This window comes from Natator depressus, chromosome 15 (assembly GCF_965152275.1).
Source record: "Natator depressus isolate rNatDep1 chromosome 15, rNatDep2.hap1, whole genome shotgun sequence".
Taxonomy (NCBI): Eukaryota; Metazoa; Chordata; order Testudines; family Cheloniidae; genus Natator; species Natator depressus.
Genome location: NC_134248.1, coordinates 25,767,548 through 25,780,119, shown reverse-complemented (window position 1 = coordinate 25,780,119; position 12,572 = coordinate 25,767,548). Strand labels below are relative to the sequence as shown.

The 12,572-nt window shown below is 42.3% G+C and overlaps 1 protein-coding gene across 5 annotated transcripts in view; it reads left to right on the top strand.

The window, feature by feature from the left end:
* Positions 1–12,572, top strand: part of KDM2B (lysine demethylase 2B) — a 167,201-nt gene that overhangs the window by 100,576 nt on the left and 54,053 nt on the right. For all 5 annotated transcript variants that reach the window (XM_074973158.1, XM_074973156.1, XM_074973159.1 and 2 more), the window contains one exon: positions 4,942–5,396. In XM_074973158.1, the coding sequence (XP_074829259.1) occupies positions 4,942–5,396 (455 nt within the window). The remainder of the gene's footprint in view (positions 1–4,941; positions 5,397–12,572) is intronic.

Here is a 12,572-nt window from a genome sequence, read left to right as displayed (position 1 = left end):
AGAGTTATTGCTTTAGAAATTGGGAGTTCCTATCTCCTTGTCCTGTGCTAAGACCGATCACCCTTTCTTTTTCTGGATTACAACACCACGGAATCTCTCTGTTTTCCATATCCAGAATTGTTGTATTTGTGAGCATTTTTTCCCCTGTCCTTTTTTGAAAGGATTTGAATTGTGTTAGGAGGGAGACCTACAGTGAGTGATCCTTGGCCTGGGGGTAGCCAAAGACACTCAGGATAATATGTGAGGATAAGAAACTCAAGTTTGTATACTGTAGTGTTCTGGATTGGCACAAACCCTGATGTGCATATGAAGCAGTGACCCCAATTCACAGAGGATTACATATGCTCATGATGCTGGGAGACACCACTTCTTTATTTAATAGATTGCTTTAAAAAGTAAGCACAGTACAGCATTTAAACATTTTAAAAGACTCAGTTAGGCCCCATGTGCATTTCCATGGAGGCCATTTAAACAATGTTTCTGGTAACATGGCTTTAAAGTGGCAATGGGGATGGAACAAACCCTGTTAGATCTCTTCTTCAAATTGTTTACCTATGCCAGGTGGGAGCCTGGGCTACAAAATAGCTTTTAAAAATAGTTATAATGCAGTGTTGGCTGGTGGAATGACTAAGCAGAGGAAACCACAATTGCAGTCAGCAGGGTCTTTTCCTTTAGGGAGATTTTATAAACAAGAAAAAGGAACAAATAACATACTTAGCAAGGGAAACAGAAAACTCCCAGTTGGGGATTAACCCTTTGTTTAACACTGAATCTTAATCCCCCCAGTTGCACCAGTGCAAACCCCATTGTACATGTGCTGTACCTGGACAGCTTGGGGCTTGCTCTACACCAGTTGAGTTTATCTACACTGGGGGCTTGCACTGGTGTAGCTGTACTTGTGTAAAAATGCCTAAGGTGGACGGGCCCCTGGACAGGCCCCGGGACAGACCCCAGCACACCATAACTAATGGGATGTGTTGGCATAATAGTCCAACGCTCAACTCTTAATGAACCTGTAATGGCCAGTCTCTGGTTGCAGCATCCTGCCTCTTTCTTCCCCCAACTTTCTCTCTGTGTCAGGCAGCACAAGGGGCCTCAGCATGAGTGGGATGCTGAGCCCTGCTCTTCATCTTTATAAATCATCCCTTTTCAAGTCTCCCTGTTTACGCTTTGGAGAATGGGGGTGGGGGGAACCTAATGGGGAGGTCACGGGGCAAAATGAGCCCAAAGGGAAGATAGCTCCAGGAGCAGGAGAACTGCTGAGGAAATTCCCCCTGAACCAGCTGTAAAACAGGCTGGAGGAGTGGGACAGGGCAACAGAGAGCTGCTTTGCAACTCTTCAGCTCCACTGAGATTTGCACAAAGTGGGGATGTGGAGAGATGCTGAATAACACTGCCCACTGAGGCATAAGCACATTAGGACACATGCCTAGTGTCCCAGCTCCCAGAGCTGTGACATGCTGAGAGAATCTCCGCTTTCAGTGGGGAAAAAAAAACATTTTTAGCCCTTGTGCTAGCAGAGAAAAGCTTGCAACCATAGAATCATAGAAGTGTAGGACTGGAAGGCATGAACCAAGTGTAACCAACACAACAACATTGATTGAGTGCAGATCGTCTCCAGCAGAGGGAGGAACAGCAGCCAATATAATCGGGGAGGAAGATGCCTGACCCTACTATTATTCCCAGATTGGACCAGGGCTCCACTGCTTTGAGGGGTGGGGCCTGGGTTTATTAGTGGAGTTAGGATGCCCCACTGGGCTTCGCTCCTTCCCTCTGGCCTTTTGGTTCCACTGATTAGATCAGAGATAAAAGGTGGTGGTGTATGTCACGTGCCACCCACTAGTGGCACCAAAACATCATTTGCTGTAGATGTTGACAATATGATCTCCTTCTCCTTTTTTAGGTGACCTACCCCAGTTACAGCTATCAGTGGCAACCACCTAGCATAGCTGCGCCTATACAAAGACATAGTGTAGGCAGGCAAAGTTAGTGTAAGCCACGATTTTCACTGTTCCACATGGTCAAGTAGACAAAGTTGCACTGGTGCAAATTGCAATTATAACTGCTTTCCATATCCACACCTGGGGTTCTGCTGCAGCTACGCTGGCCACCAATCACCAAAATCCCCCCAGCGTAGAGAAGACTTCCATACTTTAATCAGCTGTGAAGTAGCTAACATTGCTGAAATTTAAATGATCAGAAAATGTGTTTATGAATATGTTTTAATTTAACAGGCTGTGTGGCCTCTGGGATAGGGCACCAGCCTGGAACTCAGGAGAACTGGGTCCAATTCCTGGCTCTGCTTCTGGTTTTCTGGGTGACTCTGGGCAAATCATTTCCCCTTCCTGTGCATCAGTTTTCCCACCTGTAAAATGGAGATAATGACTTTTACCTGCTCTGTAAAGCATTTTGAGGCCTATGAATGAAAGCACCTAGTGTGGACAAAGAAAAAACAGTGTTAGCTGGCTCTTGGTAATCATAGTGGTGTTTGACTGTGCATTAATTAAAAATATGTTAGCTTAACATTTTCTCATACTACACTTCCTAGCGTAAACAGACTCTAGGAGGGCAGCCTGGCACTGGGGAGAGTTAGCAGAAACCAAAGAAAGTGGCTGCTTCTGAGTGTTGTCGTCCATCACTGTATCGCACCGAATAAACTATTCAATGCACTAAATACTGAATTTGATTATGTTAAAGCCTTTACGGGGGGCGGGGGGGGTGGCATATTGGAAGGGACAGAGAGAAGGGCATAGAGAGAAGGAGGATATTTACCTTCACTGTAACCAGGGCTTGACTGGGTCAGGGCCTGCTGGGTCAGTGGCCCAATACTTTTTTTGTTTGTTTGTTTGTTTTTTTGTTTTTTGGGGCTTCTGTCTTGTTCTCCAGAAAATCAGTTTAAGCCTTCTCCCCCAAAAATAATTCTCAATCTAATAAGATTGTGAGGAAAACATTCTGTGATGTCTGTCTAAGTTTGAAATAATAGCCCAATAGCCTTGATAAATGTGAAATGCTCCCTTCATTTCTATCAGGTGTTACCTAACTGAACTCATTTTTGCAGCGTAGACAAAACCTCATGAGGATTTTTTCCCAGCATGCCTGAATTTAGCAGTTAAGCAACAACTGTCTGCTTGCTGCATCTTTCAGTCTTCCAGCTAGTAAATACAGTTTGTTTTCTGAGGAGATGATGGCACATTCTTTCACTCACAGTCAGAACCTTCTCTGTCATAGAGGTTTACTTCCAATCTCTGTGATTCTTTGCTTCAGTATTTGTGGGAAGTTTGCTTATTATTATAATGCAGCCAAATCCTGAAGTCCTTACTTAGGCCATGTCTACACTATCAAGCTTGACGCAGCACAGCTGTACTGACGCAGCTGTGCGCTGTAAGATCTGTCATGTAGCCTCTATGCTGACAGGAGAGAGCTTTCCCATCAACATAATTAAATCATCTCCAAGGAGTGATGATAACTATGTCGGTGGGAGAGCGTCTCCCGCCGACAGCGCTGTCCACACCGGCTGTGGGTGTAACTTATGTCACTCAGAGGATTTTTTTTTCATACCCCTGAGTGACATAAGTTATACCAAGTAAAGTGCTAATATAGACTTAGCCTTTGTGTTCTAGTCCTTCCTCAAATAAAAGTTTTGGGTGAAGAGAAACTGTGGAAAGACTCAAAATTTGGACTGTTGAAAACAAGGAGATGAGACACTTCATTGCTCAGTCACATGTTTATTGCTGTATCTCTTCTCTTTTTTTTTTTTTTTTTTGCATATGTCTGTCTAGGGCTGGATCCTACTCCCATTGAAGTCAGTGTCAAAAGTCCCATTGACTTTGTTGGGTGCTGCCTGCACGAGCATTTTTAACCAGAAATTCCCACCAATTAACACCAGTTCATCTCTGTTAGTGGTAGTAATGGGGAAAATGCTAGTGTAGACAGGATAACCATATTGTTTTGTAGAAAAGCAGGTATAAACAAAACTGCAGTTAAAAGGCTTTTGGAGCCTTGTCCAGTACCCTTCTTGTAATGCTGTCATCACTGGAGCTGCTCTGGGGTCAGCAACAGTGGGCATTTTCAGGGGAGAAGCCTACTGTAGACTAGACCTAAGAATGTAAATTCTTCGGAAACAGGGACTTCGGGCTAAATGCTCTAAAAGAGTTAGGCTCCTAACTGCCATTGATTTCATAGGAGCCTAAATAGAAGTTAGGAGGCTAACTCTTTTTGAGCATTCAGCCTCTTGTCCTTCTATTTATCTATAAAGCAACCAGCATGCGTTTGGGGCTGTATTCATAATAGTAATGGTTATACAGTTGTGTGACACTGTGTCAGTCACTTCACTTGTCTGTGCTTCAGATTCCCATCTTTAAAATGGGCATAATAGTATTGATCTGTCTCACAGAGGTAATGAGTGTTCTTGCAGTGCTTTAAGATTATTGGATGATAGAGACCATATAAAACCAAGTATTTGTATGTTTTATTGACTATGACCTGCAAAGGAAAAAAAAATAGTTTTTGCTTTGTAATCTATAAAGAAGGCCTGAAAGAGTGGCAGTAAGGTGGGTTTTTTTTTTCCCCCTGCTTGTGTTTCTCGCTTAGAAATATGAATGTCAAATCTGATCTCACCTGTTTTTTCTGGAAAATTAATGATATGTCTCAAATATATGAATTGTGATTTTTTTCCCTCTACCCTTAACTGAGGGAGTTTGGAGATTTGAAACTTTTTGAAAAGCCATATTGTTCAGTCATTTGCGTGAAATAGATGTTAATGAAACCCAGCAAAATCAGTTTTAAATTATCTGAACAAAACTCACTTCCTAGATGTGTGTAAGAGTTACCAGGCACGACCATGTGCCAGTCTAATCTGGTGATCGCTAGTCCTGACAGGAGGACTGTTTAAACTATAAATTCATCAGGATAAAGATTTAATTTTCTTTGTGTGTCTTTCAGATGCCACAAGAAAACCCAGCATAGACAGCTTCTCATCAGATTCCTGGTTAGACATGGATGAAGAATCTTGTGATGCTCATACCCGGGAGGAGAAAGAAGACAATTTAGATAAGAACACAAAGTCCTTGGGTGATGGTTGCTCCTCGCCCAACAGCACACACTCTGAAGGGAAGGATGTTGCAGGGAAAAAACAGAAAGCCACAGTAATGAGGTACCTCAAAAGAACTTTGTCCAATGAGTCAGATGACAGTGTAAAGTCAACAACCCCCACGGACTATCCCAAAACACCCACAGGGTCGCCAGCTACAGAAGTCTCAACCAAGTGGACTCATCTCACAGAGTTTGAACTGAAAGGTTTGAAAGCCCTAGTAGAAAAGCTTGAATCTCTCCCAGAGAACAAGAAGTGTGTTCCGGAAGGCATTGAGGATCCTCAGGCACTTCTGGAGGATATGAAGGTGGGTATAACTGCTTTTAAAGTTATAAAATGTATATTCCATAGGCCGTGCACACAATAGAAGTACACAAAGTGAGGCCTGTAGAGTTATGCAAACACTTGTCCTCAATGTGAGGGAAGCCCACAGAGACAAGTCCTAGCATGCAATGGTCCCCTCCTGATCTGAATGCCACTCAGATCTGGAAGGAGAATATTGCATGGTTGGCCTTCTTGTCTGCATAGACTGCTTCTCCATATTACAGATATGGACATCTACAATCTGATCTGCTTAATCAGGTCCGTTCTGGTTGGAACTGCCCTCAGTGTCACAAAGTTTGTGTACCCTTGCTATGCAGTGCATGGTATAGCCCATGTACATAAACACATACATAGAGAGAGAGTCTTATTTTATATGTATCCATGTATTTTAATATGCCTTTTTAATCCACTGTGCTTTCAGGTGTGTCTGATTAGCTGATTTAAATACTTGATCTAAATTTATTGATTTAAATACTTGATCCTGGTACAAAAACCAGACCCATCTAACTTTCTGAAAGGCATTTTCTTTCCTTAGTTCCCCCCTTCTCTTTTTTGTTTCCTCCATTGCCCTCTGCAGCATGATGGTTATTGCCTACTGGTACAGTGTACTTTCTTTGGAGATGGTGGGATAAGTGAGTGGCTGCTAAGACAGAACTAGTCTTTAGGTAATTGACATAGCATCTGGGATTGTGCAGGACTGATGACCTCAACTGCTTTAGGGGCAAAGGGGAAATCTCAAGAATAGGCAAAAAGCCTAATTTTTAACATGGTCTAGTTGGTTCTAGTCCCAACTCTGTCACCTTAGGTAAGTTATTTTATCTCTCTGTGTCTTTGTTTCCCTGTCTCTAAAATGGGGATATTAATACTCACAAAGGTGATGTGAAGATGTATCCATTAGTGTATTTTTTTTTATTTATTTATTTATTTATTTATTCATGTTTGAGCAGTTTCAGCTAGAAAAAGCAAGGTTAAAATTTCTATTAGCCCTTCCTTTATAAATTCCATATTTTTTTTAAAGTGTATAACCCATCCATAATCATTTGCTCTGATTTGGAATGATGAGTAGTAACCCCCACTCCTGTGCTTCGACCACTAGTCATTGCTGCCTCTCTGGACAATGTGGTTTTATTTATTATTCTTTGCACCACAGAGTAGAGAAGATATGTCCTGCTTATCATGGCTTATACAGCTCTCGTGTGAAGAAAAATGTGTGTTTATGTTGTAGAAGTATAAGGTCTGTACTTTTTCAGCATAAACTATGTCACAGCTGCTTAGAAGCAGCCCAAATGCCATTTAAATAAAAAGGCTATATACATATAGTGTGTAGCACAGCCATCTTCCACAAACTTGGAGCTTGGAATCACAATACATGGTACTCATTTTGGTAAGCCGCCGAGAGTGCAATTCTGATCGCTGCTTGTAGAATTGGCTACTCTGTATATGTTTTGTGTGTTTGCACGCAATCATGGTAATTGATTCCACAAGCTGCTTTGTGATCTGCCCCTATATAATCTGAAATAAGAATTAAGCCCTGAGACCAGGGGTTGAATTGGGCAGAGAAGAAAGGTTGTGGTACTCATCAAAGCTCCACACAAACCCGGCTCCACTTACAAAATAATCTGCATCCTTTTAAATGCCAAACTGAGATGCTACTTACAGTAAACTGTGCAGATGTTCAAAATATGATTATGCATGTTGTCAGCTGTCCCTTGGTGGGGTTTGTATATATCCATGGACTGTGCTAGGGTCCTTTGGCTTGGTTTCCCCTTGCTAGAGGTCAGATGCTCTGCTAAGGTACTTAGGTTTGGCTCCTTCTTGATTGGGGAGAAAAATAAGTGGCAGTATATCCCAAGTTTCATCCTCTTGGGGCACCAAAATGAAATGTCACTCTCAGTAGATTGTGCAGATTTTCAAAATATCATCTCTCCCCTTTCTTTGTGCTTTGATCAATAGTGTAATAGACAACAGTGTTGACATTTAAATTAGCATCACTGGGGAGTTAACACTTCACTGAGATGAACTGGGTCAGTTAACATCTCTTGGAGTGATTATTTTACGTTCACTGCAAACTCAGGCAGGCATCACTGTATTGATTAAACTTGGGTCACGTTCTGTAAGTTTTACTTGCAACCATGAGATGTATAGAGACTTGATTTTTAAATGAAAGGGAAGGTGCTGGAGAACAAGAAGGCAGTTAAGGAGAGGTATAGTTAGGAGGAAAATTAAGCTCTCCGTACTTCTAAGTTCTTGAATTTGAAAGGTTATGAGAGAGTGGAAATGTTAAGGTTTAGAATGAAAGATTTTCTGTCATAGGCTCAGATTTCAATAAAAACAGAATACATTCCAGGCTGGAAATTTGGTAGACTACTGAGAGGTCCTGCTTATCTCATGTAGTGTGAAAATGTTACCTAAGAAGAAACTACAAACCATGGCAGTTTATCACCACAGACAGCCAAATACAGTGACTGCCTTGACAACACCATCAAGACTGTCGTGTCAGATGTCTGGTTGCCAGGCTGAAGGGAACACCCTTTTGGTCACCTTCCAGAAGAGGATGATTCAAAAAGTTTAGGGGCTCCAGTTAGACAGACAGTAAGTTGCCAGCCCCATATGTCTGCCTAGTTCATTACATTGTGACAACTTCAGTGACGGCAGCAGATAACAAGGACAGAAGGGGAGATGTAAGAATTCATTTTAGCTATTAACTTCACACACACAGCATAGAGAACTCTTCCTCAAAGTGCATTATGTGAAGTTTGTTTCTTTCTGTCAGCAGCGTGAGGGTGAGTTCTCTGAATATGCCAGTGTGAGTTTGCCAAGAGAAAGGAAGAACACTCCTATTTCAGCAGGCATCATTGCTGTACCTGGCTTGGAGAGACTTTGAATGATTTCAGTTTCTGGTGCTGCCAAGGAGGTTGTTGCTATCTGGCTTCAGTACAAATTCTACTCTGGTTCCTATCTGTACTGAGAGATCCCAGTTTTATGGACTTTTCTGAGGTGGGGTTGGGTTTTTATTTTTTAAAGCATGGGTTCTCAGACTTCCTCATTACGTGGACCATGATGGTTTCATGGAGCATCTCCCCTTCCAGTCTCAATTGCATAGACTAATTTCCATCCCACTGGCAATAGAATAACAGCCCTGGGGCAGCTACAGCAACAGCTTACATGGGCAAATAATGTTAGGAAAATAGGCAGTGGAACCATCACCATATGACGAGTCAGCAATCCATGGACCACAATTTGGGAACCATATTCTCTTTTGATCAACTGCTCACAAGGGGATGCTCTCTCTATATATGAGAGATCAACCAATGTTTAGGGATGTATTTTTAATTTGACAGATTTTGTGCAGGAGCATATGTGTGCATATACTTCTTAATACTTACGTGTATGTCCTAGTATAGGGCGCATGCAACACACTCCCCTACTTTCTCTGACCCGCTGGATATAGCCTTTCATCTCTGATTCTGGGTCACTTGTTCAGATCTAATCTTGTTTGGTAGTGACTGAAAGGTGTTGATAGGCCTCTGGGAAATGCGCTTAGTGATCTGAGCCCAGCTCTCAGTGAACAGGCGTCCATGTCACAAAAACACAACCATCTCTGACACTAATTGACCCCCTTGCTTTCAGATAAGTTAAGGATTGAATTGAGCGTGGAGCTGAGCTCTCCCCTTTTCTGGAGGGAGACACATTGGAAAGGCAGTGTGGGGAGTCTTACTCTGGCACTGTCCATCTGTCTTGTCGATAAATGGGATTTCAATCTCCAGGGCTGTTAGTTTGTCACCTTTCCGGATGGCAGTGTCCCCACTGAATAGTGTCAGATGACTTAGGAGCTCATATGCTGTGTAAGGAACTTACACAAGTTTAGTTTTCAGTTTCCCTTCTTATCAGGAAAATGAATTACTTCACTTCAAAGGGTCTCCTACTTGATTAACAAATAGGCTTTATGTAGCTAATGAAGTTGTATTTGCAATACAGAGCAGTAATCCAATCTCCTATGATTTAAATGTATCCCTGCTAAAGGCAGGAGGGTATGAATTGTATATGATTTACCCCAACTGGTTCTGTAAAACTCCACATCACTGAATACAGTAGTTTGTCTCACCTGTTTAATTACCTATGTCCTGTTTTCCAGAGAACATTGTCTCCCTGAAGCATAAAGAAGACTAAAATGTTATATAGAAAAAATCCTTTGAATGGACTACATTAAGAAATTAACCTGCTATAATATACTTTTTTTTTATTTATACATAGAAGAGACTCATTTGAGACTTTCTAGATACAGCAGAATCTTTGGATATCCCTTCAGAGAAGTTGTCTCTTTATATGCATGTCTCAAAACTGAGTGTAGAAATTTTTTTTTTGGTAGCATGTAAATTACACACAAAAAAATGACATTAAAGGAACATTAAGAACATAAGGACGGCCATACTGGGTCAGACCAAAGGTCCATCTAGCTCAGTATACTGTCTTCTGACAGTGGCCAATGCCAGGTGCTTCAGAGGGAATTAATAGAACAGGTAATCATCAAGTGATCCATCCTCTGTCACCCATTCCCAGTTTCTGGCCAACAGGCTAGGGACACCATCCTTGCCAAAGAGCGGAAAGTCAACATGGATGCAAATCAGGATTAATTTCTTTGATATCAATTTCCTAGCTAGGTGCTGCCCTATAATAAGGATATTAACTGCAGCGCTAGGTTATGTAGTGGGAAGCCTCTGAAGCCCCAGACTCTTTGAGGCTTTAAAAACTGTTACAGGAAGTTTGAACTGCATCCTGGACATACAAGGAGCTGTTGCCAAAATGCACGTAGCTGGTGGTGAAAGTAATTTTGCCTTTAAGCTTCTAAGAAGGTGTTACAAACAATAATGAGATTAACAGTTTACCATTTTTATCAGACAACACCTGTAATAAATGTCCTTTTAAGCATCCCAGCTCTGAAAAACTGCAGATTGTCCAGACATGGAGCACTTGCTTTACAATCTCAACAGTGGTTCTTCCAGGGAGAGCTATTTTTGCTGCATGTATGATGATAGATACAGTCATGTGACTCTTCAACCAGCAAAGAGACATAAATATCCAGACATAGGGCTGGATCCTGCCTGTGCCTGCATGTTTCTGCAGGGAGGAGAAAGTTTCGAGGCAGTCACATATTTTTGTGCAGTTATCAAAAAGGGATGGAGGATCCAGACTGTACATTAGCCATGGTGCACAAAAGACTAGGAGAGCTGCCTGCCTAATGCCATTTAAAGTGCAGTAAGGGACATGACCGAGTCACAGTACAGATGTCTATATTCTCCTGTCCGTATGCACAACAATCACTGGCTGTGAACCTTTTGTTCTGCGAAGGCAGCAAACATTCCCCCATGGTGCTTTAAACCAGTTCTACATATGGCATCCTGCCTTCTCCTGGTAGGATGTTTTACTGCATTATCTGGGTATGTGCCAATGCCTGCTGTGCTCAGGCTGTTAGTTGGACGATCCGGTCCTTGGCTACATAGCGCCACCTTACCCATTTCAGTTTGATCTTTACAAAAGGACAGCATGTGTAATTTCTTTGTGTTATTCCAAGTGTATTTCCTATTAAAAACAATCAGTGTATTTTAAGATCCTTTTATATAGTGTGTGAAATTTCTAATGATTAAAACTCAACTCTGGGGACTGGGGATGCCTGGTGTCTATTGTTATCTAATTAAGCTTTTTCAAGAAGTTAGTGTAATTGGGAGCAATGCCATTGACATGTCTGTGGTTATCTTGTCAATTCAAATATGAGGTAATTTTCAATGCACAGATCTTATTTACTTTATTAGAATGATTTTTTTTTTAATTTATGAAGGCTCATTTGAGCTTCAGTTTTCAGCAGATCAGTGGAATCTTTGTTCGACTTTTGACTCTTTAAGTGGTTGTTTATAGATACTCGAATCCAAAGTGGAGAACTCTGCCGCTCAGTTTGTAAATATAGGGGTAAGCACAGGGAGCTGATTATGGATATTCCAACTAGCACAATTTATTATATATAGAGACAATTTCTAATTAGAATAATCCCGTGTCTCTATGTTGAGTTACATGGTAATGAAAACGTCTTCTTCGAGTAGTGTCCCTATGGGTGCTCCACTTTAGGTGTCTGTGTGCCCCTGCACCTCTAATCAGAGATTTTTGGTAGCAGTGTCCCGTTGAGCCCGCACATGTACTCTCCTTCCCTCGTGGTCTGCCTCGAGGCTATTTAGCACTGCACGGGCAAACCCCCCCACCCATTTCCTTTTCTACCGCCTTTGGCCTCTGACCGAAGGAGCAGTTGTCCCTTCCTTATCTGTGTCAACTCTGACATCATAATCAAAAAGGTTGACAAAGGAGGTGCTGTTGTCATCATGAATGGGTTGAAATATGAACAAGAGGCTGCTAGACAGCTCTCCATCCGCACTTTCTACAAGCCATTACCCTCTGATCCCACTGAGGGTTACCAAAAGAAACTATACCATCCGCTCAAGAAACTCCCTGAAAAAGCACAAGAACAAATCTGCACAGACACACCCCTAGAACCCCAACCAGGGGTATTCTATCTGCTACCCAGGATCCATAAACCTGGAAATCCTGGACACCCCATCATCTCAGGCATTGGCACCCTGACAGCAGGGTTGCCTGGCTATGTAGACTCCCTCCTCAGGCCCTGCGCTACCAGCACTCCCAGCTATCTTCGAGACACCACTGACTTCCTGAGGAAACTACAATCCATTGGTGATCTTCCTGAAAACACCATCCTAGCCACTATGGACGTAGAAGCCCTCTACACCAGCGTTCCACACAAAGATGGACTACAAGCCATCAGGAACAGTATCCCCGATAATGTCACAGCAAACCTGGTGGCTGAACTTTGTCCTCATCCATAACTATTTCACATTTGGGGACAATGTATACCTTCAAATCAGCGGCACTGCTATGGGTACCCGCAAGGCCCCACAGTATGCCAACATTTTTATGGATGACTTAGAACAACGGTTCCTCAGCTCTTGTCCCCTAATGCCCCTACTTTACTTGCGCTACATTGATGACATCTTCATCTGGACCCATGGAAAAGAAGCCCTTGAGGAGTTCCACCATGATTTCAACAATTTCCATCAACCTCAGCCTGGACCAGTCCACACAAGAGATCCACTTCCTG